The following is a 24,769-nucleotide window of genomic DNA, read 5'->3' as shown; positions in this document are numbered from 1 at the left end:
TTTCTTATTGCAGCTCAACACTGTCATGTTTCCATCCCTCCTGAGAGACTAATGGAAAAGAGAGCTTCAGAAGGAAATCGCTTCCCTTGCTCTTCCTTTCATTGTGGCTATAAACAGCCGCTGGCTCACCTGGCCGTTGAATGACGTGCCCTCCTGGGATCTGATGAACTCGCTGTAGGCCTGGTTGGCTCTGACGATGACTGTGGCTACCGCTTCTTGGTATTGGGGGGACGATGTTGCTAGCAGAGGGAGTGCAGCAAGGGGAATGTGATCCTGGCTGTTGGACAGGCAGCCTTCATCGTAGCTATATGGGCTGAGGCTGGATAGGGCAAGAGGCATTGGAAATATTCAGCCTAACACACAGAGCAGGAAAAACCATTTGCAGACAGTATAGCAGTCAGTATCGTGGCTCATTAAAAAAAAGCCTCAAGATAGAAAGGCCATTTATTCCACTGTGAATGGGTGAGAGCTTAATAAATCTTTCCCTCCCATCAAACGTAAATCTTCAAGGACAACATACTTACATTGCTAGAACAACTCTCAGACAAGGAATTAAAGCCTTAGTATTTATTGGATTAATTAGAATAAATCAATCTCAGAACTCTTACTGCATGATTACTGTATTCACTTCAGCTAAGTATGAAATCGAGATTGAATGCCTCGCTGGTATATTAATAAGTGCATTCTCAAAGCATGGTCAGAGCTTTCAATACTACATGCAGAACACTTCAGGGATGCAAAAAAAGAAACAAAAACCAAGAGTGAAATTCTGTATGTTTCTCTCTGTGACAAAGTTGCATCAACTTACCTGGACACCAGCGAAAATGCTTCAGAGCAGATGGCTGGGCAAGGGACTAGCCTGATGGCAATGTGTCCAAGAGCAGCTGGGTAATGTACCCTCATCACTGTGTCAAACACCGTCGCGATGGTGTTGACATCCCCTTGCTTAGAGCTCTGATCACCACTTCCTGAGTCCAGGATGTTCCCTCCATGGAGTACCAAGAGGAGGACATGGATTTTACTTGGCTGCATTAATGGCTGTACCGATTCATCCTAGGGGGGAACGAAAGAGAGCACGATAGAAAGGCTTATTTTACAAAGAGGTTATGTTTGGTCCAAGTGCATTTTATGCAAATTTTATAACCTTTTCTCCCCTAAGCTCACTTATGGTGCGTACAATAAACACACTATCCACATCAAATCCAGTCAGGGATGAGGCAAACCACAACTTGTGAAGGAAGGTATTTCCAGCAGAAACAGTATTAGCCATGATACAAGGCCTTGGCACCCCCATCTAGAGGGCTGAGTTCAGTTTGGGCCATCCACACACAAAGGTAACGGCAGCATAAGGACAAGAAGCACGGAGACTTCCCGAACAGAGACTGAAAGAGTTTGGCTTGATTTGCTTCACAAAGCTACCCAAGAATAAAATGTCTGCTCTCAAACACAGTGGAGGTGAGGAAAGCAAGCTCGGGAAGGAGGAGAGGCGCTTAAGTCAAAGGACAGTGCAAGCGCAAGCACAGGAGTCTAAGCCGATCCTGAATAAGCGTAGACTGAAAGTCAGGTTTCTAAACACAAGAGAGAGGAGATTTTAGAATAATATCTACAGGTTTGTCCGTAAGAAACTAAACGGTCTTCAGGAAGGAATGTGGTTAATTTATGGAAGTGGGCATTAAATACACCTGGATACAACAGGTGAGAACCCGGCTGCTCCTTCCAGGTCTCTTACCCTGCACGCGTGCATGCACAAACGCACACACACGGCCTCAGCCAAAGTGACTGTCCTAAGCAGAACGTATGCTGAAAGTTAAAAAAAGAAATTGCAAAAAATTGTGACCAGGTAAAACACGGCAGCAGTAAAGACACTACTTGGGTGCAAAAGGGTGGAAAAATAAAGAAATAAGAGATGGGTGTTGCTTTCTGTTGGGGTGCTGAGCTCAGCTGCAGCAGTTGACAGTAAAACACATTCAGCAAAATTAACAAAACAAGGTCAAACAGGTCAGCAAGTGGCAAGTTACTGGGGAAAGAAGTTGGAGGAAGGGATCAGTCATTGCATCTGCTTGCCTACCACAGAAGTTATAAATAAGGCTCTAGATTTGCTTACGCTGTTGCAAAAGAGGAACTGAAGAGAAAAAACTTCAAGACCCCACGACCCAAGGACTGGCCAACATCTGGCTCAGAGACTGCTGCATGAGCACAGTCAAGGTGTTTATTTTGGCTGTCCAGGTCATTTGTGTATGATGTTGACGCAATTCCTTGCCTAAACAGACAGGCTGTGGCCTGGGGGAAGGAGGGAACTGTATCTGAACTCCAGAGCAGGTTATCATTAACGGAGCAGCTGTAAGCCCAACCCTGATGCCCCAGGAGCAGGTACAAGAGCATCCATTTGTACTGGTCGCATACGATATACAACAGAGCAGTAACTATTTTTAATACCTGTCTGTTACACCAGGGCTTTTGTTGCTCACGGCTCCCATATGGGCTCAAATCCCCACCCCAACACCTTTGAGATACACGAAAGCAGACATTGATCTTTCCTCCCGTGCCTTATCCCTCGTGCTAGCAGACAACATTCGAGAACATCCTGGGCAATTCCCCGTAGAGGCAGAGCAATAGCCAGCGGCATGGAGTGTGGAAAGGGTGGAGGGCAGCAGTATTTTTCCATTTGGCAAATTCTTCTCATTTTAGCATCTCTAGTCACCTGTTGTCCTGTGAGCAGCGACTGAGCCCCTGACAAACCTGCTGGTGGGAGGGAAGCATGCCCAGGCACACATTAGCAACCTAACAACTAGCTTACATTTTTACCAGATAATGTTAAAGCGTGTCTTAATACACAGCCCACCAGAAAGTATTAAAATTCACATCCAAGTCTGTAATAAAGATTTTCCAGACCTCCTGCATAAGAATGGCCTTTAATTATTTAGTACCATTACGCTGTATTAATGCCTGCTCTTTAAACCTTTTTGGATTCCAGTTTACAGTGCCTGCAAGGTGAGCTTTTGCCTGGCTGGAGGCATGGGAGGAGCGCTCTCAGCATCTCAGCACTGCTTTTGCTTTCAGACAAATGTTTTAAGTGCTCATTCAGAGAACAACATGAGTCACGGAGCTCAGGTCATCGGGAGGTTTATCAGCAGTCATTTGGAGGCACCTTTGCCTTTCAGTTCATTAACCTCTGCTTTTGAAGGAAGTGGCGAACATGCAAGCAACTGCTGATTAGTTTAGGGATGGAGGTGGCTATTTAGAACTTTCTTGTAAGATCTGGAGTCTCTTAAGACACCGGATTCTTGAACTACCTTTTGGTGATGGAGGCTCTTGCCCCGAAAATCCCTGCAGTGGTGGCTAGGAATGTCATACTATCGTAGTAGGCTAATTGTGAAGAACTACAAATAACTGTCTTTTTCATCTCACTTTGAAGCCTGTTCTTTTTCTAAAATGAAGGCAGAAATTGGAGGGAGTTGAGATCGTGCAGCCCTCTGAAGACGACAATAAGTTCCCCACACCACCTTGAGCTCTAAGAGAAATCTTAGGGTTGTGACTTGCTTATCTTGAAGTGGCTAGTGCCGTTCCTGTCCCTAGCCATACGCTCTCCCCTTGGCCTTTGAGCTCTCTCAGTCTATTATGAAAAAGCCAAACTACCGTGAACCTACAGCCTGGCACACAGAGTAATACTAAATCCACGCTCGCAGTCTTTGACAGACCGCGACATAACTTAGGCCCTCTGCAAGCAGCTACATCATCTCTGTGGAGCAGCCAGGCAGATTAAGGGCAGGATGACTACAGCCACTCCAAGACACGCTGCCTCACTAGCACACTGAACTGCAAAAGCCTGTATGCTCAAGTCTAGAAAGCTGGGGTGACTGGGCATTATTTATTTATTATTATTTTGTCCAGAGTGCCGACACAGGCTATGCTATAACTGGTTTCCAAACCAGCTCTAAAAGAGTGGGCTACAGCTGAGCTGTGTCCCTTGGACCAGCGCAGCCTGCACCCTGCTGCTGCAGCAACGCGGCTCTCCCGCTCCCACCTCCAGGGTAGCTCATTCCACATTAGCAGGAGAGCTCTGCCCAGCAGCGCCTCGGGCAGCAGTTATCCCCACAGGATTAGTATTTTTTTCCAGCTGGATACCTGACACTGCCTGCAAACCACCGAGCATTTTCTATATCATGTTCTAAAGATGGGTGAAATAATCCCTTAAACCTGGCCCTGAAGTACACAGCATGCTGGTGTGGCTCCAAATGACACACAAAGACAATAGACCCCTTGCAGCAAAGGGAGCCGATTGCCCCATTTACCTCACACGGACACTTTCCAGCAACAAAGGATCTCCTTACAAGAAACGGAAGCACTTACTTCAATGATGCTGAGCCTCTCCACGCTGGAGCCAACGTGGTACTCTGCTGACGTCTCGTGATACAAGTCACCTGGAAGCACAGAGGTTTGAAACATCAGCGCTGCAAGATGCTGTCCGGCAAAGATGCTCTTCTCCAAAGACACTGTTTGTGCCAATGCCCCTCAGCCTCTTCTGCCTCACATCTCCTTCATGATTTCATCAAATTGCCCCCTCCCTCCCTCCCTCCCACCTGGGAAGCCCGGGTAATGCTGGGTCACTTATTTTCCAGCGATATCTCATAACCTTGGGAAGCGCTGAGGACATTAGCGAGCTCTTCTCTCGCTACAGGGACCCAGTACCATTGCTTTATTAAGCACGGCAACAACGGGAAATCCCTGCACAATTGTCAGAAACAATTGGTTTGTGGGAAAATGAAAGGAATTGCTTGAACCGTGCTGGGGTAGCAGAGATCTGATGTGTTCATATGTCTGTGCTTACACAGGCTGACTTTGTACCAGAAAGCTTAAGTGTCATCTTCCACCGTGCTGCTACACGAATCGATCTGGCTGAGGAGCCAGCTTCCTTTCAAAATCTCATAACGATGAGCAGAAAATAAAACCAAGGCAGATATAGACAAGATCAAAGGACGGAGGCAAGAGGAAAGCAGAGTCAGGAGAAATTCAAGTAATTCGGAATGGAGCTGGAATATTTCATCATTATATGAGAGAATCCTGGCTGTTGCACAAAGGAGCCTAAACCAACGCGGAAAAGAAAAGAGAATCAAGAGCTATCCCAACTCCCACTAGGCAATTCTTTTTTGGCAGCACTGGCCAGTCATCCTTCTGCTCTGTCTCAGCTTCTCCTTTTGTGAGATGAAGATAACAAGTTTTACCTTTTTCAGAATGTGGCTGTAACAATTACCTGGAAATACTGTAAAATATCACATGCAGTTTTTACTTAAAAAAAAATAAAATAAAAAATTACCCTGGACATCATCGCATTCGGGGGTTTCAATTTTATCCATCAGATCATTGGAACTCCATTTGGTTATTTCTTTCGGGAACATTTCCTCATTGTCAGACAAGTCCTCTTTAAAAAACAGATTTTTTTGAGAGTCACACATACAGATATGTATACAGACAAGAGCACAGAACAGAATTTTAAATAAAAGTAAGGCCCCATAACTCTATGTAATCTTATAAACATTCGAATGGCTTAAGTCATAACAAAACATGACACTTTACCAGCTTATGTTATACAGAAACCACAGCACTATTTGAATAGTAAATAAAATGTTTTAGTTGCATGTTTTTACCAAACAAAGCTCCTAAAGGTGTGGAAAAAATAACAAAATGGTTTTTTAATGCTACCATTTCAGGCACCAAGTTTGATGTTTTTCTTGCTATGCTTTCTGACGATGCTAAAGCAGCCAGGACGCTCCAGTACAGGAGCGAAGACAAAGTAATATTTGCTACTGGGATCCTCCCAGACCTGTCTGAAAGCTGCTGGAGGTCTCTGGGGGAAGCAGTGACAAGGATCACTATTGTTAATAGGACCGAACACCTAAAAAGGCATGAGTAATAAAGGAAATGTGAACTCCCTGGGATATCTTTCGCCTGATTTCCTTAGGAGATGAGACTCGTTTGATCACACTGAGCGCAATGTCTCTGCCATTTCCCTCCTGCTTCAGGATCTTCTGAATCCCCTGGCTCATTTCAACTACACTTGATAAAGAATTAGGGTCCCAAAAATATTGTTCCTAGAAGCGTAATTAAAAGGAAGGGGCATACAAAGGAGAGACCCTATAAAACACCCACAGTAGCACCCCGAACATGAACAAGTATCCAGAACAAGTATCCTCCTGCGGAGGAATCACTAAGCAGGCATTAGCAGCCATAGCGCTGAACGAATTCATCCCAGTGCCCCCACCGGACACCCCCCCACCTGCTGGCCCAGGCAAGGTTATCCAGCACACATGGACTTCCCCCATGGGAAGCTGAGCTCACTCTCAGCCCAAGTCTGAACGCGGGGAGGCCAGTCTGGACCCGAGAAAGGGCTCACAAAAGTGTTTACATCAAACCAGAGGTCCTCTGAGACAGCGGCAGCCTGGTGGCTCCTTTATCGGGTGAGAGCAGGGACCCAGCGTGAGGACGCTGCGGCCTCCACGCTTTGTGCTTAATCCTGGCAGGTTCTTGGGAAGGAAAGAGAGTCCCGGAGCTCCCACCTGAACCCCTGGGAAACCAAACAGCAGCAATTCGAGTCTTACAAAGATGCCTTTGGTATGGGCTGCTGTCTCCTTTTTTTTTTTCCCCTCCATTCTCTTTTCTTTTTTTACATTAAGGATGTATCTTTTATCGTCACAGAGGTTAAGTGCTTTCTAATTTATTTATTGTTCTGTGCTTAGTATTTCTTTCCTGAAAATTTTGGGCTTGTAAATTTAATAAAGAGTTATAACCATAATAATAACAGCAGCAATTACAGATGTCTTGAAAATCTAAAAGCTGTAATCTTCGGAGTCCCAGACTAGGATTCCCCCTTTCTTGTTGCTGTACAGTGACTAAGAAAAATAATTACTTGGAAGAATCCGAGGATGAGAAATAAAAAGATTACGAAATATATTCATCTTTTCAGCAAATCTGAGCAATACCTTAAAAAAAAAATATGAAGGGGACTAAGTGCAGAGCAAAGCAAAGACCAATTATTTTTAGGAGTTTCTATTTACCCTTTGACCATAAAAACAGAGCGACCTGGAAACTTCGCATCAGCATGCCATTTCCTTTTTCAGCTATGGAAAAAATCTGAGTAAATCCCCATTTCCCTGCACAAGGGAGTGCAGAGCTACCTGTTCCGAACAACTGGAAAGCACAAGCACGCAACACATGCTGGCAGAGAATTAAGAGGACAACTGTACTCAAAGCTCTTCCAGCAACTTAATCTAAATATTAAACTTATTTCCATGAGAGGTTTAATTACAGTCCTTATTGCTGCTCAAGTGATCACTGCATGGGATATTACTCCCGTTATTAGCATTCATTACAGGATAGATATTAGATATTACTGTATTTGTCACTATCTGTACCAGAGTATGCCAGTGAATGAGGATGAGTGGGAAGCCGGCGACAAGAAATCTTCTTGGGCTCAGGTTACACCCACTGCACTGCGAGGAAACGCGTGTGTGTATATGGGAAGCACTTCTGAGGAGCTCTGCTCGGTGTTGACTCACATCCTGGTCTGTGCCAGTTCCCATGGCACCGACCCCGCGAGCCTCCCAGCAGGATGAGCCGCAAGCGGGTGCTTCATCCCTGCTCACAGACCCGGGGCTGGGACATGGCATCTGCGGGCCAAGGGGCAACACGAGGTCCCTCCCGAAGAGAGGGCTGCGCTGATGAGCCCGCATCAAGGCTTCAGCTCCTAAGCCAGAATCCCATCAGACTGGGCAGACTTTGCAAACCCAACTGTGAGGGCTGGGGAGGACAATCTGTACGTAAACAGAGACACGCTGTGTGCTAGCGCAAGAGGAGCTGCTTTTTCTGTTAGCAAGCTCCTCTAAGTACGGCAACAGAGGTGCCGACACCAACCGTGGCACAAGGCTCATTTTTGTTAATTCTCCTTCCCAGGCCTGTTAGGAGCATGTCAGGGATTCCCTGGGGACCCGGATCCCAGGCAGAGCTGTCTGATCCCAATTTTATTACTGAGTAATTAAAAAGGCAAAAAAGAGGGTGGATAGCAATGACGCCGTTTCGATGACTCACTCCTCTTTTCTTGTATGTATATTGCTACAATAAATCCCTCACATAGTTTTTGTAGATGCTACATAAGTTAATAAATAGGGACACTTAAACTAAATTGGCCCTTCTCCTTCCAGGCAAGAGAGACATTCATCCCCCGACTTGCACGCACCCCGGCCACTTAAGCTGCTCTATTGTGCAAGTCACTCCTCTACGATAGCATGCCACTTTTTACCCCAGAATTTGAGATGTATGGTAAACACACGATGCGAGAACTCTTCTGGAAGACAATACCATCAAATTTTTGGAGACTGAAATTTAGCCAAACATCAGTGAAATCCAGATGAACGTCAGTGAAATTCTGCTTTACAGAACCGGGGCGTCATCTTTTAACAACTGCATTTCACAGAAAGGTCACCAACTTCATCAGCACACGTTGCGCATCCAACTCAGATTAGCATTACAAGCTGAGAGAAGAGTCCATCTGTTGTCAGTAGAGATGGAGCCTTTCAGGCTTAAATGCGCATTAAGTACAATATATAAAAGGAGTGCAGTGGAACAGAGCTTCTTCACAGGCACACGCACAGAGAAAAAAAAATACCACAGCTTTCTCCTAATACGGATAGTCAAAATTACTTTGAGAATTCTGGAATCAACACTGATTAATTTTGGCACCTGAAGTACCTTGTTGCATTCACTATTGTCTTTCTTGGAATGGGAAAATAAGGAGTTAATAAAGGCAAATTTGGGTCTCTTCAGGCCCAGACAGGACAATTAATCATATCTCCTACTGATTAAAAAATAAATTAGAAAAATAATCAGTCATACTGAATCAGAATCATTAGGACACACCCACAGTCCAGTTAGTATTGCTGAATTTCACCCACATTCATTTGCACCAAATAAAATACAGCTCCGAAGATACGACTGTTTAAGATCCCTTCAAACAGATCACGCTGAATCTGAAATGTCGCTACATGAAATCTAAGAGTCTGCTGGGTGATGCTGGGGATGCTTGAAGAAGCTGCACTGGTGCTGCACGGATCTTGGTTAGAAAGGAACAGACTTCAAACAAAGCAAAAAGTCTCGCTTCCTTCCCCACTCACCCCCCACCCTCATGCCTTCCGTTCTCTTACCCCACCATTTCAGGGAACAAACGACGGTGATTTAGGCTCCACATACCATGTGCATCAAAGAATTCATCATCTGAGCTGTCATCTGAATCCCTGGCAATGCTCTGCATCCTCCACTCGGAGATACTATGGCGTGAGGGACTTGCTGGAAAAAACAAAAAAGCCTTACGTGATACGCTACACCGACAAGACGGAGAGTTCCCAACATGATCTTTGCTGGAGGAAGAGTCGTGTGTTCTCTATGAAAATTCACTGCTGCAATATTAAAAACACAAAACCCCGATGATGCTGGTGTGATGTCAGTGTACCGCTTTACAGATCCTGTTTGTTTACTGTTGTTAGAACCTGCCAGCAAGATGCTACATTAAAGCAAGCTGTTTGTATCACTCCTATGCTATTTTGAATGGCAGCTATTTATAATTGTTAGTAGGACGTGCAAAATCAGCTGGGTTTTAAAGTTTGCAATTAGGAAGGAAGCAGGCTGATTGGAAGCTTTCTCTGTGCCTCTAATCAGCACACAAACCATGCCTCTGCTTCGCTAACTTTCGGGTGGGTAGCTAAGCAGAGCAGCCTGCATAGAAATAATCTGTTTTCTGGAAGGAAATTGCTTCCACACAAATTGGATTAGAGATCTATTTAAACTTTAAACTTGAATGATTTAAACAACATGCTACCCAACTACTTCGTAGGGAACTGTCAGAGCGGCTGTCCTGACGGAGCGAGGAGAAAACCCAACGGGTCCTTCTCGTTCCTGTTTGCCCTCCCCTTCTCACACCTACCTGCTCCCTTTCATTTTCCCCTCCAGAGTTCTCCGTGCTATATATAAACATGGTACGCCTTCTTTCTTTTTTCTTTTTTTTTTTTTTCCCCCTCAGATATAATTTAGCAATGATCCAGCCTGAGCTCTTCTTGGCTGAACTCGTTACGGAACAGCCGTCTACGAAAGGGAGCACTGTCCAGAGAACGACGGGAGGGAGCTTTTCTCCCCTCTTTTGGACGGCTCTTGCATGTCACACGGCGCACACAAAGCGCTTGCAGCAGCCACCTAACCTAACGCTGCAAAAACCTGAGGAGACTGACAAATTCTCGTTTAGCATATACAAAGACGCTGAAAGGTTCTGGTTACTGTGACAGCTGCACGAGCCGTTCCGTGCTATTGTTGTAACGGCGCTAAATCTGTAAGTCAAATTCTTCTAATTTTGCCACCCGGTTGCCACATGGAAAAGAGGATGGAGACCCGGTGCAGAGTCATCTAATTGCAGCTCAGCATCGGCTCAGCAGCCCCCAACTACCCCACGCCCACCCCTTCGGGAGCAGCGAGCGAGGAGGCTGGCAGAGCAGAGCTAATTCACGCTGGAGTGACGTCAAGGCACTCACATAATAGTTGCTAAAAATAGAGCATATTATAACACATGGGATGGCGACAAGGGTCCTGCTATCACCAGAGGTCTCGCTCGGATGGTATAGAAAGGACCAAAATCTTTTGCAGAGAAGGCGTTGCTTTTTCCAGCTGGAGGTAGCGGTAAGGCGAGACAGCCCTCCTTGCTTCCGTATGCTAATACGCTGCCAGCATGAAGAAGGATTAAAATATCTGCATGACGTACTCCCCAGCACATCACAATTCATTTCTTTCATTACTTTTTCTTGTAAAAGCTGAGACATTCTGCAGTTTAAAAGAAATTCACGCTTTGCTACCAGTGAAAACCTTCAAGTGAAATCCTAAGAGGTCTGAAAACTACAGCTTCCAATGAACACGTCAGCACTGGCAGAGGGGGTTCATTACAAAGAGCATAATGAGAGATGGACACATCAATATAAAATCCTGGTACAAATAAAGTAGCCAGCATTTTTATCTTTATACAATGATTTATGAAGCAGCCGGTACGTTCTTCCCTGGGGCTCACTCCAGTGAGTCATCGCAAGGTAAAACTACTGCTCATCTCTCATTCACCCCGCGATGCAATCAGCGATGGAGTGGTAAATAAAAATGGAGACTCAACTCACAATAGTTAATGCAAATGAGAGATGGAGAAGCTTCACTCACCCAAGATGTCCCCTTCCACTGTCACTGGAAGAAATGCTGTCTCTTGGGGTTTACAGAAAAAATCAAGATTTTTTTTTGCCCTCTTGCTGTGACGGCTATTACCCAGCCATCAGCTGCGCTTGGCAAAAAGGAGAGGGAATTGCTGAGGGTTCAAGCCATCTGCCTGTAACTCGCTGAGGACTCACCCCTTTGTACAGAACGGTCTGAGGAAGGGAAGAGTTTAACGCAGCAAAAGAAGGGTGACTGCCGAGGGAGAGGTGAGTAACAAAATTCAGGACTTGAGTCTTTACAGGGTATCCTTAGGGGCTTTAACAGCAAAATCCTGAAAGCTTGCCGAATGGCATTTAAAAGGGAACATAAACGAGATCCACGGTCCCACCTAATCGCAGGCTGTGAGGTTTGGTTTCTGAACAGCTACCGCACAGTGGAAGGAGGCAGCCCCCACCCACTTTTTGGGGGGTACCTGCCTTGATTTCCCCAGTAGGTGATGGGGGTGCTTCGCTGTGTGAGCTACACTGCAGCACCCGCAGAGCCAGACGCCCGCTTCGGAAACGAATGGCATGTAGTGGTGTATAACCCCGGCCAAGGAGCACGGGGTTCTACCTGCTGTAGCTGTCTCCCAGCAGTTAACAGTGACCCACAGCCGGGGCAGTTCTGTGACACAGCAGACAAGTAGAGATCCAGAAAGGGAACACCGCTTGAAGGACCAGGCCCTTTAAAAGCCACCAGTGTCTCTTGGGCAGCAGGGACTAACTCCCTCTGTGCTGCTCCTTGTCATCTTCTGAGTCCCAGCGTTGCTAGCCAGCTGCCGTCTGCTCTACTGTTTTTTCATAGTTTCTCTGCTTTTGAGATTGGCAAGAATTCTGCCGTGTGCCACTGAGGCACAGTTATGGAATGACTAGAAACATTCCCAAACCCATAACAGGTCACCTGAGAAGACTGAGCCTGCAACACCAGCAGAGAAGGCCTCTAAGTTAAAAGGACTCACAGAAGAAATATGCATGGGCCCAACAGTGCCAGCCACCAGGAGACATGGTCGTACCTCCCCAAAAAGCCCAACCTCTATGCAGTTCAGAGGAGCAAGTCATCAGCAGCATCTTACCTCCTCTCTTTGAAGATCGTGAGGACTTGGAAGAGGTGGACCACTGTTTAGTGAGTGATCTTCCAGAGGCTGTTTCACTGTTACTAGCGACATCTTCTGTGTCAACAGGTGAAACTGTGTTGGCTTCAACATCCTTCTCACCAGGAGTGTCTTTGACTCCATGCTGCTCACTATCATTTTCACTGCAGAACTGGGCCATCTTCTGAGCCAGCATCAACTGCGCCTCCTTCTCCAGCTGCCGGATGTCCTCGATGGTGAGCCCATACCATTCATCCTGCCAGCACCAAGCCTGCCGATGGGCACGGACCATGACCTTCCGCAAGCCTGCAAAGCCAGAACACCCCGGTCACTAATGCTACAAGACTGCAGGAATCCACGTTCCCTTCCCCAAAACCTCAAGGCACCGTGGAAGGGACATTGCAGTGGCATCAACAACACCACGCCACAAGCTGCAGTAAAGGACCTTCATATAGCAAGCGTCAGGATGGCAAACTGGTCACTTTATGTACTTTATCTCCTCAATCCTTGCTAACCAACCATGCACTGACAAGTCAGGCAGTCTTCTGCGACTGCTTTTAACTCGGGAAGGGATTGGGTTTCCTAATTCCAGATCCAGGACTTTGTCTTGTGACCACCCAACTCCACCAAGGAGAAGCCAGGCCCAGACCACAGCTGCATCTCCCATGAAGTTCTGGGAAGTTTGGATCCAGCCTTCAAAGTGAAGTATGCTCCCAGAAGAAAAAATAAAAATGCCAACATCAACAACAAAAAACACTGATTTTTTTTTTTTTTTATGTGGGAGAGTTTCAAGTATTTCCTTCATGAACACTACGTAGCTCACCACATGACAGAAGCACACCCCACATCACCAGTGCTAAGACTAAAACCCCTCCTTTCCTTGGAAACCCAGTTTCTATATATCAGTGAAACTACATCACAAATACAAGCTTCTGGGATAATGGGATGAGAAGAAAAGTAAGGGAGGGAATAAACATGCTTTATTTTGCAGATACTATTTGTCTTCTGCTGCATGAGAAAAATGAAGCAGGTAAAGCCAACTTAAAATATTTCAACATATCACACATCTGAAAGGAAGAACTGTCTCAGTATCAACACACGATGCTCCTGACCGGACAACAGAAACATTCCTCCGAGACTTAAACTTGTTGACTGACATCATCATACCACCAAGACTTTAAAAACAGTATAGTCACTCAGGATTTTCCACCAATATTATTGCTTAAAAGCTCATGACAGGTCAAAGCTCCAAACTGCTATTTATTACTGATGGGAGCACACAGCACTAATGGTGCTTTTAAAAGCTTCTATAAATACTGACAAACTAATTCTCAGAAGCCCTTCTGGGGAGGAAAAAAAAAAATAAATAAAAAAATCAATAAGTGTTGTTCCCCCTTTAATTACCGGGAAACTGAGGCAGAGATGGGTTGAAGGACTTGCCAAAAGCAGCAGTGGGAATTGTTGTCAGTGGGATTACGGATCCACAATTCTCCTCTGCTAAGCCTGGAGCAGAAACATGCTGCGCTGGAAAGCCGGCGGGCAGGGAAGCTAGGCTCCCGCTCTAACGAAGACCCTGGCTGAAGACCACAGGCCACAGGCCACACCACCACTACTGCTATTGTAAGACAGACAGCAGTCAACAGGCTACATTACAATAATTTAAAAGCACCACCACAAGGAAAGATGGCCCTCATAAGCCACCTCCATTTCCAGGAACACGGCTGAAGCTGGAGAGCCCCACTGCGCGCAAGGCTTTTAAGGTGTCTCCAGCAACATTTGCTTCACTGGTGCACAGAAAGTCATAGATCCCACCACTGCCATGGTTTCTTCAGCCTAAATATCCCTTTTGTTTCAGCAATCACTTTTTTTTTTTTTTTAAATCAAATCTTTATATAGTTATTTCCTTCCAGGCCTGGGCAGTTTATTTTCTGCTCTGCACTTTGGTTAGTTCTTAATGCCACCAGCCATCACAAGTCAACCTGTCAGGAGGAAATAACCATTGAGATCAGCAGCTAATGCAATGGACCAACTCAACCTGAACTTCATTGGTACAGCAAGATTAAATCGATCAATATTTTATGCATTTCTCTGCCTGACTTTCAGAAGAGAGCTCCATGTAGGAGAGGCAAGTTTGAGCCAGCAGACTGTGACCTTCTGGGGGCAGAACAAGGGGGCTCGGCAACTTAATTCTGTTCAACCTTAGCCGAGATTCGGAGTTATTTCCCCCACCAGATTACTTTTTGCAGAACTACAGGAGAATGTTTTAGCCTCTTCACCTCCCGTTATGATTGACAACCAGCCGAGCTTAAAAACGAAGATTAAACTCACATCACACCCACACTGAAAGCCACTAAAAGGTTTCCCCTTGCTGTAATTCAGTGTCCAACACCACAACTATCCTTTGGACTTCCACAATGCCCACTTCTACCTTGCTTGAAACACCTTGACAGCAGACTATGACCAGACAGAGAAGAGAACGGCCCCCTCGCTCTCATCCCAAGGCTTCCTCCGTTCCAGGTCTCAGCAGCCTCTGCTCTCGCTCCTGAATCCAGCCTTGATGTATCAGTGCACCAGCTCCTTGGAAACGCTGCGTAAAGGCAGAGATGCCACCAACTGCATATCTTTGTTTTAATGGACTAACATCAGAGGGAACATGAAACCCACTTGGGGGTAAAAAAACGTCTACTGAAGTTCCCCCTCTGCCTTCTTTCACCTCATCTCTTAGATGACAAAAATTGCCTGTATTGCTTCCTCCCAACCCACAGACCTCTCCATCTGCACTGCTCACATCGCTTTGATTAGACATCCCAAATCACCCTTCCTTAAAGCCTCGTTCTTTTGAAAACAGGGTGGCATTACAGGGCTTCATGGCTGTTGTGCCTCTATTGCTCCAGATTAGTTATGAAGTCAAAAAGAATGAGATTATTTTCCCAGCCTCTGGCCTTCACCTGGGATGTGTCAGCGATGCTGCATTTCTCTTTCTTAAACACCAGGAGAAAACCTGGAAGAGAATGAGGCTGTCCAGGTACAGAAGAAATTGAAAAATAAAAGTCATGGCTTGCCGGAAAAAAATCTTCACTGCTAGAGATGGAAAACTTGAGCAGTCCCTCAGTGCACAGCCGTGAGTATATCACCGAATTAATCTTCAGCCTGCAGCGCTGAAGCCTTCCAGTAGGCAGCAGAGACCCAGAAGACACACCGAATGCCCCCCCCAGCTACACAGATTCAAGATCCAGCTACGAATGACTGTCCTCACCTGTCCAGACACTGCTCCCCTCCCTGTGCAATGGAAAAAATCAAATCTTAAAGCATTTTTTTTATCAAAATGTTAGAGGAAAACAAGTTTTTTGTTTGAAAAGTAAAAAGGAGGGGACAGATCAGACTCGGGAAACAGAGTGTAATTGGGAAAAATTCTCTTTTTAACAGATCAGAGAGGCCCATCAGGACAGTGCTGAAGGCATCTGTGGTCCAGTTCGCTTTCATTTCTCTCTCTGGCAGGAGGGGAGGTGCAAACGCCTCCTGCTCAGCCGGAGAAGTCCCTGTCCCACACTCAACCCCACGCACTGTGCTTTCAAGCCATGCCTCAGGTCTGGCTGCAGCCCTTTCGGCAGTTTGCCTCGCAAGCCTGTGACGTGCTGCCCCGGGCAGCGGGAGCTGGCCACAGAGGACAGGTTGGGTACAGCATCCCACCCGACACCTTACTCCAGGTGGGACAGAACGCAACAAGGCCAGTGGAGGTGAGGCTCTGGGCAATGCAACGCTCCTCCAGCCCTCCTGCCACCACCTGCCGTGGGGTGCGCGCCCCCTTCTCACCCACGCAGCAAACGAACCCAATCGACTTTTTTCTGGTTTAAATCTGCTTCTGTATGGAAGAACTGCAGGGTAGGAGGCGGTCTCCCAAAGAGATCTTTCTGTTGTGAAGAGAGAACTGAGCAGCCCAGGAGAATCAGGGAGGATTTTAGAGTAGGTTTTCCACCTCCACCCAGTGTGCACCATGCTCATCCAAGCCTTCTTGCCCCCAACTGGAGAATAACCCCACAGTCTCAGCAGGCAAGTCACCCAACTGAAGTCAATCAAGAATAACAGGAACAGGGGTTTTATACGGTTGCAGGTACCAGCCAATTTCAGTAATATCAGTAGTTAGCAAGACTTCATTGTTTGTCTAGAGAGCACAATGCTTTGGTTCAAAAAAACCAAGGAAACCACACATGCACAAATGCACACATGCAGACTGAGTTCAGAAGTACCCATCATTGTTGATTTAATTATAATATTTCCCACTGTGTTGTGCAGAAAGATCATCTGTGAAGAGTCTAGCAGGGTGCAAACATTTAAATCACTTGCCTTTCAACTCACCACCTCAACAACTCTGCTGCAGAGGCTGGCTGAGTCCATGAGGTGCTGACTCTTGTAAATGATTTGCCTGCAGATTGCGGTGTTGAACTTAGTCTCACAAAAGAAGTGTAAACGACTATGAGACAAGCCAGGACGGAGAGAACTCTTTAGCCGAATTTAAAAAGCTTTTGTTCATAGTTCTGGGTTTGTTTTTCAAATTGAAGTAAAAATAGTAACTGAAACAAAAACTTAATGGAAAAAAACCCAAAACAAACCCCCCCACACCATCAAATCCTGACCAAACCCCCTCAACTATCCGTATAATAAAACTGTTCAGATAGCCATTGACTATGTACCCAGTGGCAACATCCCAGAACATTTTATAATGCGCTCTCACAACATCCTGGCAGCAGATAAAGGATGCCTGATTTTCCTTGAGCAACGCTATTTCCTTGATAGTCACAACAGATCCCATAACCCCGTCAGCACAGCTCTGGTTGTCTGAACGCATTTGATCAAAGGTAACCCGGAGTTAGATCTACTTGCTGCCCCACCTTCCCTTCTTCCCTTGCTCAGACCACTCACAAAGAAAAACCTGTGGTGACACCTGCGTCATGCTATGAGCGACCTGCCTATCCTTCTACCTGCAGGCCCCACCGGGCAGCGTCCTTCTGCACGAACTTTCTGTTTGAGGGCTTAAGTGAAGCAAAAGTTCTGCAAGAGAGCTTTGTAAAACAGCTCCCACTTCACCACTGTGCAACAATTCGGGCATATTTAGCCTAAGACACACTGGTTTAGACAAAGCTGCAGTTACCGGGATGGGAACACACTTTGCCACAGTATATAATCAATAACCCATACACAGTCAACACACTTGTTTAATAGCAAAAGAATCACAGCCCACGTGCACCATTAGGAAGCAAGTGGGAGCAGAACATTATGCAGTGCCAGTCCAATTAAACTTAAATTCTATGGGAAAGGAGTAAAAAAGCATACAAATATTACAGCCAAGTAGACTAATAGCCCACAATTTTAGTCTGTGTCTCAGGCTGTCAAAGCACTGAGTAACTGTCCAATTAGTCATAAGAAAAAATGGCTGTTGCACTCAGTACGACTGAGAACATTTCAACACCATCCCCCAGAGTTACTCCCTCTGCACTCAGTAGCCTTTCTACATATCACAACCCGTCCGTCACTTAACTCAGACACATTCTTCTTCCAAACCATTCTCTAATTTTAGTTTGCGCCACTAAAGGACTGCTCCCCTCCTCGGGCAGCATTTGGATCCAGCTCTTGGTTTCTGCATCAGATTTCTGGCTGCCTTGGTGACCCTGCACAGAGAGCGCTAATTCCCCAAGAAACAAATTGGCAGGAGCTGGGAACGGAGGAACCAGTAGAAAAATGCCAAGGAGTGGCTGGCCCACAAGAACATGTCTGGCACCAGAGAGCTTGGTCCACCATCGGCTGCACAATGCACAAAGGTCTCCATCTGCTTTCGGTCACCAGTTGAAACCCCAAAACTGGGAGCAGTATATAAGCCCGGTCAGACGTGTTGTAGCCCACATCTTTCCAACTTAAACATCCTCTTACCTTGCTGTCTTTGGTAGACGAGGTCTGGCACTTGTCCCACCCACTAATGGCTTCCCCACGGCTATCCCATTGCAGGGGAAGGCTACGCATCTTCCACAGACACCCAAAGCTTTTGCTTTCACTTTTCACTCACTCAACTTTGCCTTGCCTTAAAGACTTTTCTGATTTTATGCATCTTAACCACTTTGAAAAACAGTATTTGCCATCATTACAACAGCGTGGAAAGGCTTTTGAAAGGCAGACAATGAGCTGGCTCAGCTCTCTGCAAAGCCTCAATCAAGAGGAAAATGTCAGGCAATCTTTCATGAAATACAAAAGAAATGTTTCGAAGGGACCACAGTTTAATCTATGCCAAACACCTCTGAACAACTGGAAGAATCACATGCTTCTTTTCCATTTAATAGATACAATGGAGTTGTTATTCTGCCCCCGTGTTTTGCAGTGTACACTAAATTAACCCGTGTCACCAAAACACCAAGGGAGCTCATTGCAGAGCGCCACTTCTAATACGGTCTGTAACAGGTAAAAACTTCCATCTGGGGGTAAAGTAAAACCAAAGGAGCTTTAAGAAAGCAACCTGTGACTATTCAAAGAGCAGTGCACACTACCAGCGTTTTCCACATCAGCTCTCAGGAGCACAGTATGACAGAAAAGAGCTATAAAATTACTTACTTATGCTAGCATCAGGCATTTCAAAGCAGCTTTGCATATAAAAGGGACAGCTCTAGCGGTCATGTAGGAGAAGGACTATCCTCGTTTGAGGTAAAACAGCAAGCAAGTAGCATCCTTTACAGGGCCTTTCTTTGCCCTTTTCTTTGCCCTAGGACAGCCATAGCTCTGCACTTTTTTTGAGATGGGAATGCTTCTTTGAAACATTCTTTAAGTTTTCCACCTGGCCACAGATCCTGTCTCTTCTGGCAAGGCTCAGAAACTATCTCGGTTGTGTTACAGATTTTCTGCAAAGAACAAATTACTGCCAGCACTGCCACCACCTGCACCGTCTCCACTTAGTTACTTCTGGGACACAAATAATACCTCCTTAAAAGCATTCGCCTAAGAAGGATGCATCAATCAAAGCAGCATTTACTCGCAACTGAGAGCTGTCACGGGGGACAGAGAGGTACGGCCACACAGAGACCCACCACTGCTGCCGCACGGCAGGTGGAAGCTACAGACACTCCAGAGAGCGGTTTTCTGAAACCACTTAGGACTCACAGGTGAAGCTCATTTCTTTGAGCAGCCTCTGAGGATTTTGTCCAAAATGAAGAAAACTGGCAGATTTTGAAAAAGATATGGCAAAGATTAACAGTCAAATCCTTGTCTAAAAAAAGAGAACGCAAAATCTCGCCTACACAGGACTTGAAACCCTTTTCAGCGGCAACCCTTCCAGTGGTTTGGATTCACACATACAATTATAAGTGACAGAATAACATGATTTTTTCTGAACTGACCCACAGCTCTGCAAAAGAGCAATTAGATCTGAGAATCTCTTCACAGACACGTCTTGGGATACGATACATTGCACATACCTCACCTTTGTGTTTCAATTCAGAAACAACGTTAAGGAGTCAACAGTGAACTTTGGAAGACTATAAATGCTCACCAACATCGTGGATAAACCGCTCGATTTTCGACTGCATGCCCCAGTATCTGAACTCGACTTTACAAAGTTTATATGCACACATGATGGGGTATTTCCCAGGGTTGTTCTTGTACTCTTGAATCCAGTCTTCCGAGAGGGGGCCTCTTTTAGTCTTCACTGATTTATACAGCTTCGGATCCTCCTCAGCTTTGTATTCATGCGGAGGGATAGGATCTTTAACAATATCAATAGGATCTATAGAAAGAGAGTAGAAACAGTTAGTCATTTCCTTTTCCCAAACAAAAGAAAATATCATTTTCCAGGAGTTATTTCTGTTTTGGTAAGTCCCAGAAGCATTATAGCGATTTAGTTTCTTTTTACTTGCACTTAAACAACTGATATTTAAATTGTTTACACATTGCTCCTGGGCAGCAACCAGCTCTGACAGAGGAACTAGTACGTGCAGTTCCAGCAAACAGAGGCTTTGCTCCAAATAGATATTTTTGCCCACAGTGACTGAGATCCACAGCACTCTGGCAGACCCGCACACTCCGTCTTTCCAGCTACAAAAAGATCTTTTGCACATTCCACCTTTCAGCTTTTCTAGTGTCACTCAGTGCTACAACTCTGTCTCATCTGAGACAATTAAATACACCTGCCCTTTCCTAGCACTGTTACAGAAAGGACGCTGCCCACTGAACAGCTTATCTTTGGAGTCCCTCAAGTGAAGGTACCGGTAACTCCTCAGGTGCTATTGTTAGACCAGATGTACTATGGAAGGCAGAAAGTTTAACTTAAGTCCGAGTTCAACAATGGAGAAGTGGGAACTGCAATGGGAGCAGGGTGAATGAACATATTTTAAAGATCTGCAACCCTCACGCCAGATCTCAGACAAGCATCTGAGGTTTGGATTGAAGGGCAGGATCGCACTTGCCAAGGAACAACAGCTCTTCTGACACTTCTCAGTGAGGCAGCATGACTCAGGCCTGTTTGCTCAGTACCGAAAGCCCGATCAGATAGGCTTAGGAATGAGGACAGTCAAACTGAAGTTCAAAACGAAGAAGTTCAAATCACGTAACACTCAAGTAAAATTGCATGGGGTTACTGTCATGTGCCCCATGTCAACAGCGCTCCAGAAGCCAGAGCAGCCACTAGATGTCCTTCCCCAGAGCTCCCGCCGTGGCCAACGCAGTGTGGGGCTGCCAGAAGTCAGCAGGAGCTCAACAGTTCTCCAGTCTCGGCAGCTCCAGGGCAAGGGATGCGTGGGTCCTGCGTGGCTGCAATTGCCAGCACTCCCTGCCACGGAGCCGGGTCCCCAGCAAATGCCAAGGGCACAGACCACGATGGACAGCAAGAGAGAGGAATTGCTATGACACTTGCTATTCTCTGCCTTTTTACATTCCCTTTTGCCTTTTCTCGTTACATCCTTACATATATAAGGTTCATTGACCCAATCTCCCAAAGACAGCTGCAAAGCTGAAGTGTTAACCTGCATGAGGGCAAGACTAAGGGAAGGGGAAGCAAAAATGAAATACACCTTCACGTTTCCGAAGTGCAGATAGGAGCTACACAAATATACAGCAATATTTTCCTCCTCTATGGTTATTTCTACATTTTATCCCCAAAATCATTAGATGCCATACTCCCTCAGGAGCTGCACAAATAAGACAGGAAAGCATCAGCTTCATTTTACAGATAGGGGATTCAAATTATTTCCATGTGATTTACATCAAGCCTAGAAGAGAACTCATGTGTCCTCACTCGATGTAACCCTACCCAGTATCCTGACACTGACACGGATGCAGGTGTGTGGTTAGGGGGGCAATGGGACAGAGAGATGGAACATACCAAGCAAAAACCTCTACATAAAAGCGCGCAGAATAAAGGAAAAAGTACAAGAAAAAAGCTATTCACCTAGAATGGTTTGTCTTTTTTCTGCAGGAGAAAGGTTGAACACGTTGACATGCTCTCCCGGATCAGTTTTGTAGTACGTCTCAATATCAATAGAGAACTTCTCCACAAAAGGACACGTATACCTGAAAATGAGAACAATGCAGCGTAGAGTAAATCCCGCTCGGCTTGGCAAGCGGAGAAAATGCTTTCCTAAGATGTACAAAATCAGCCTCAAATCCAAGCCAGTCTTCACTCGTGTTTTACTTCAGGTATGCTTAAAATACCAACTGTACAGGTTCAAATCTTCTTTAATAACTTCTTAAGACAGGAGCTCGCCTCGGTCACGTGCCTTCACTGAATAGCTCTGGTTTAGTACAATCCCAAGCCCACAGCAAATGGGTGTGCTCCCCGTGAGCTGTTACATGGATTACAGCTGAGAAGATACCGGTGTGAAGAAGAACCGCACACAGTTATTGGAGACTGGGCACCCACGTTGACAAAGAAACAACTTCCCAGGGTGGCAACCAGCAAACGTTGGCAGGAGAAAGCCCGAGAGGACCACCAGGTCATCTCACTTTGCAGAGACACTGACAAAAACCTGCAACTTAAAGTTTGAGACTGTCTCCTCCAGGAGAAGATTATCATGACAGACTGCTTTTAAAGGGGCAGTTTTCAGCAAGGAGATAACTTTCAGGTCTGCTATACTACCAAGTTACGTTATCCTTGCAGGTATGACACAGATACAAACACAAGGACACCGTGGAAATGCATCAATGGAGTTCTTGCCCAGAAGCTATGGCAGAATAAAATATGGACTGGTTCTGTGCAGCGCCAGGTTTCCTGGCCAACTGATTGACTCACGGGCATTTCAAGAGAATAGATAAAAACAGACTGGCAGTGGACTTTAATCACTTGAGAGTCAGACAGCTCCATTATATTTAGTCTTGAGCAACTGCTCGTACGCAGATGCTGACTCCCCAACCTTTCCCCAGACTAACGTTGCTTGTAGGGAGCAGCAAAAACAGAACTATGAAACTTTTCTAGATTTTTGATAAAAATCAAAATATCCATTAAAGCCTTTTTATTACGAAAGATGACAGCAACATCAGACTTGTAAACCTGGAAAAGGGCAAATGCTCTAAACCAGTGTAACTGGCATACAGGCTATTTATTCCAGGTTAGCTGAAGCCCTTCCAGACAAAAAACAGCCAAAATGAGGAGGTTCCAGAGGGCTCCACAGAGCCTCTGGCACTCTTCCCTTCTCAGGGTGAAAACCATAGGATGTAGATTTGTTATTTTCTAGCTAAATGACAGTAAGACAGTTTCCAGAAAAGAAGCACCAGGTTTGTTTATTTGTTAAGATTTTCTTTCCCCCCTAGAACAAATGAATCCTGTCTTACTTGACGGCGTTCAACATGACAACTGTCCCATCACTGTGTACATTTATAACTTAAGTGAGCTGGCAGATACCTGCAACGTTAGGCAGAACATGCAGTGCAGGATACAAGACTAAATAAAAACCATTCAGGATTTCCCATGCATTGATGAACAAAACAGCTCGCGTTTTAGAGCAATCAGCCACAAATTCTCAAGTATGTATGCAGTCAGCTCAGGCAACACTCGCACTCCTGAGATGAAGCACTGCGTAAGAATTTTAGGACTTGACCCCAGTTACTCTAAAGGACATTACTGGAGATGGAAGAGACGCCACTGCCACACAGAGTGACATCAAATCCTCTCTCTAAAGTAGGAAAACACCTCTGAATATCTTGGTAAGTTTTACCTTGTCCTGGTATAAGGATATGCATTCCATGATTCTTCTTCGACTCGCAGAGCTGCCTTGGGCAATATTGACCGAAACCAGCTGGGTATGTGCATACCAATGTGGTACACTTTGTGAGTATACTGCCCGTTGCCGCCCGGTCCATCCATGTATGGCCTGTTCTCCAGGATCTCCACTCCACTGCCTTCCCCACATGTCTCCTCTCTGCTCTTTTTCTGAAAGGAAAAATATATCACGCGGTTAATCCTCCCAATGCATTGCACACAGCAAGGTCTCAAAAGCGCATGAACATCGGGGATGGTTTCTAGGACTCCTTTTGAGCAGCGCTTCATACAGACAGCAGAACAGTAGCAGCACCCTGGCAGTAAGATTACCAAACCTAGAGATTATAAAGGAAAAGATTGAGAGACTCGTGTGGCCAACACAGGAAGAGAGATCTGATTTGTTAGGGATCCTGTAAAAATCTGGATTTGGACAGCGAGAGACAGTTTGAATAGTGACTCAATGACACATCAATTCCTGCTCCTACCCCAGGTTACATGTGGCTCTTCCGAGAGCACACGAAACCTGGGCTCCAGCTGTGAACCACCCAAGAGCGCAAGAAGCTTTCTCATCAGCGGGTGACACGGCGAAGGGGAGTTTGTCCGACTTGGCACATTCTTGTGGTGTTGTGTCAGCGTGAAGAATCATACACACGCTCGGCGCAACATCACAGTACTAAAGACTATTTTATGACCTAAAACCACAGGATTTGGGGGCTTGTTGCTTGTGGTCTGGCAGGGCAGCAGCTCTCCAAGAACAGCTTGGAGACTATGCTCTGCTAATTAAGATATTTAGAAGAAACAACCCAAGTTTGCCAGAATTCACACAGCACCCCCTGGCAGCCTCCATATTTTGGCTTATTTGTACTATTGTCCCTCGTTGAGAAACTTGGCAAAAATTCCTTCAATAAAAAAAAATACTAATTTCAGTGCTTCTAAGAAGAGCTATAGGCAAACCAAATATTTATTCATTTGTAACACATTTCAGCAGATTGGATGATGTATAACCTTCATCATTTCCAAACATCAGATTCATATTGTTAGTATTTTGAGTTTATTGTTTGTATTTGAGAGGACAGTACTTTGGAAATTAAGAAAAAAAAATGGAATTTTATACAAGAGTCAACTGTGAAATATAACACAACAACCACCTCCCGTTTTTGGCATACAAGCAATTCAAAGGATAACAC

At 45.5% G+C, this 24,769-nt stretch overlaps 1 protein-coding gene across 15 annotated transcripts in view; it reads right to left on the bottom strand.

Annotated features, from left to right (window-relative positions):
- The window catches only part of PITPNM2 (phosphatidylinositol transfer protein membrane associated 2), a 137,127-nt gene that overhangs the window by 27,482 nt on the left and 84,876 nt on the right, over positions 1 to 24,769 (bottom strand). For all 15 annotated transcript variants that reach the window (XR_012589821.1, XR_012589822.1, XM_074606936.1 and 12 more), the window contains 9 exons: positions 23,539 to 23,753; positions 21,777 to 21,898; positions 19,884 to 20,117; positions 12,338 to 12,661; positions 9,241 to 9,336; positions 5,315 to 5,419; positions 4,351 to 4,421; positions 809 to 1,053; positions 130 to 319 (listed from right to left, as the gene is read on the bottom strand). Coding sequence is in view for 13 of the 15 variants with exons in the window: in XM_074606936.1 (XP_074463037.1) it covers positions 130 to 319; positions 809 to 1,053; positions 4,351 to 4,421; positions 5,315 to 5,419; positions 9,241 to 9,336; positions 12,338 to 12,661; positions 19,884 to 20,117; positions 21,777 to 21,898; positions 23,539 to 23,753 (1,602 nt within the window). In the remaining 2 variants the exon portion in view is untranslated. The remainder of the gene's footprint in view (positions 1 to 129; positions 320 to 808; positions 1,054 to 4,350; positions 4,422 to 5,314; positions 5,420 to 9,240; positions 9,337 to 12,337; positions 12,662 to 19,883; positions 20,118 to 21,776; positions 21,899 to 23,538; positions 23,754 to 24,769) is intronic.

Source organism: Larus michahellis, chromosome 13, assembly GCF_964199755.1.
Source record: "Larus michahellis chromosome 13, bLarMic1.1, whole genome shotgun sequence".
Taxonomy (NCBI): Eukaryota; Metazoa; Chordata; class Aves; order Charadriiformes; family Laridae; genus Larus; species Larus michahellis.
Note: the sequence above shows the minus strand (reverse complement) of the source record. Positions and strands in the feature narration are given on the sequence as shown.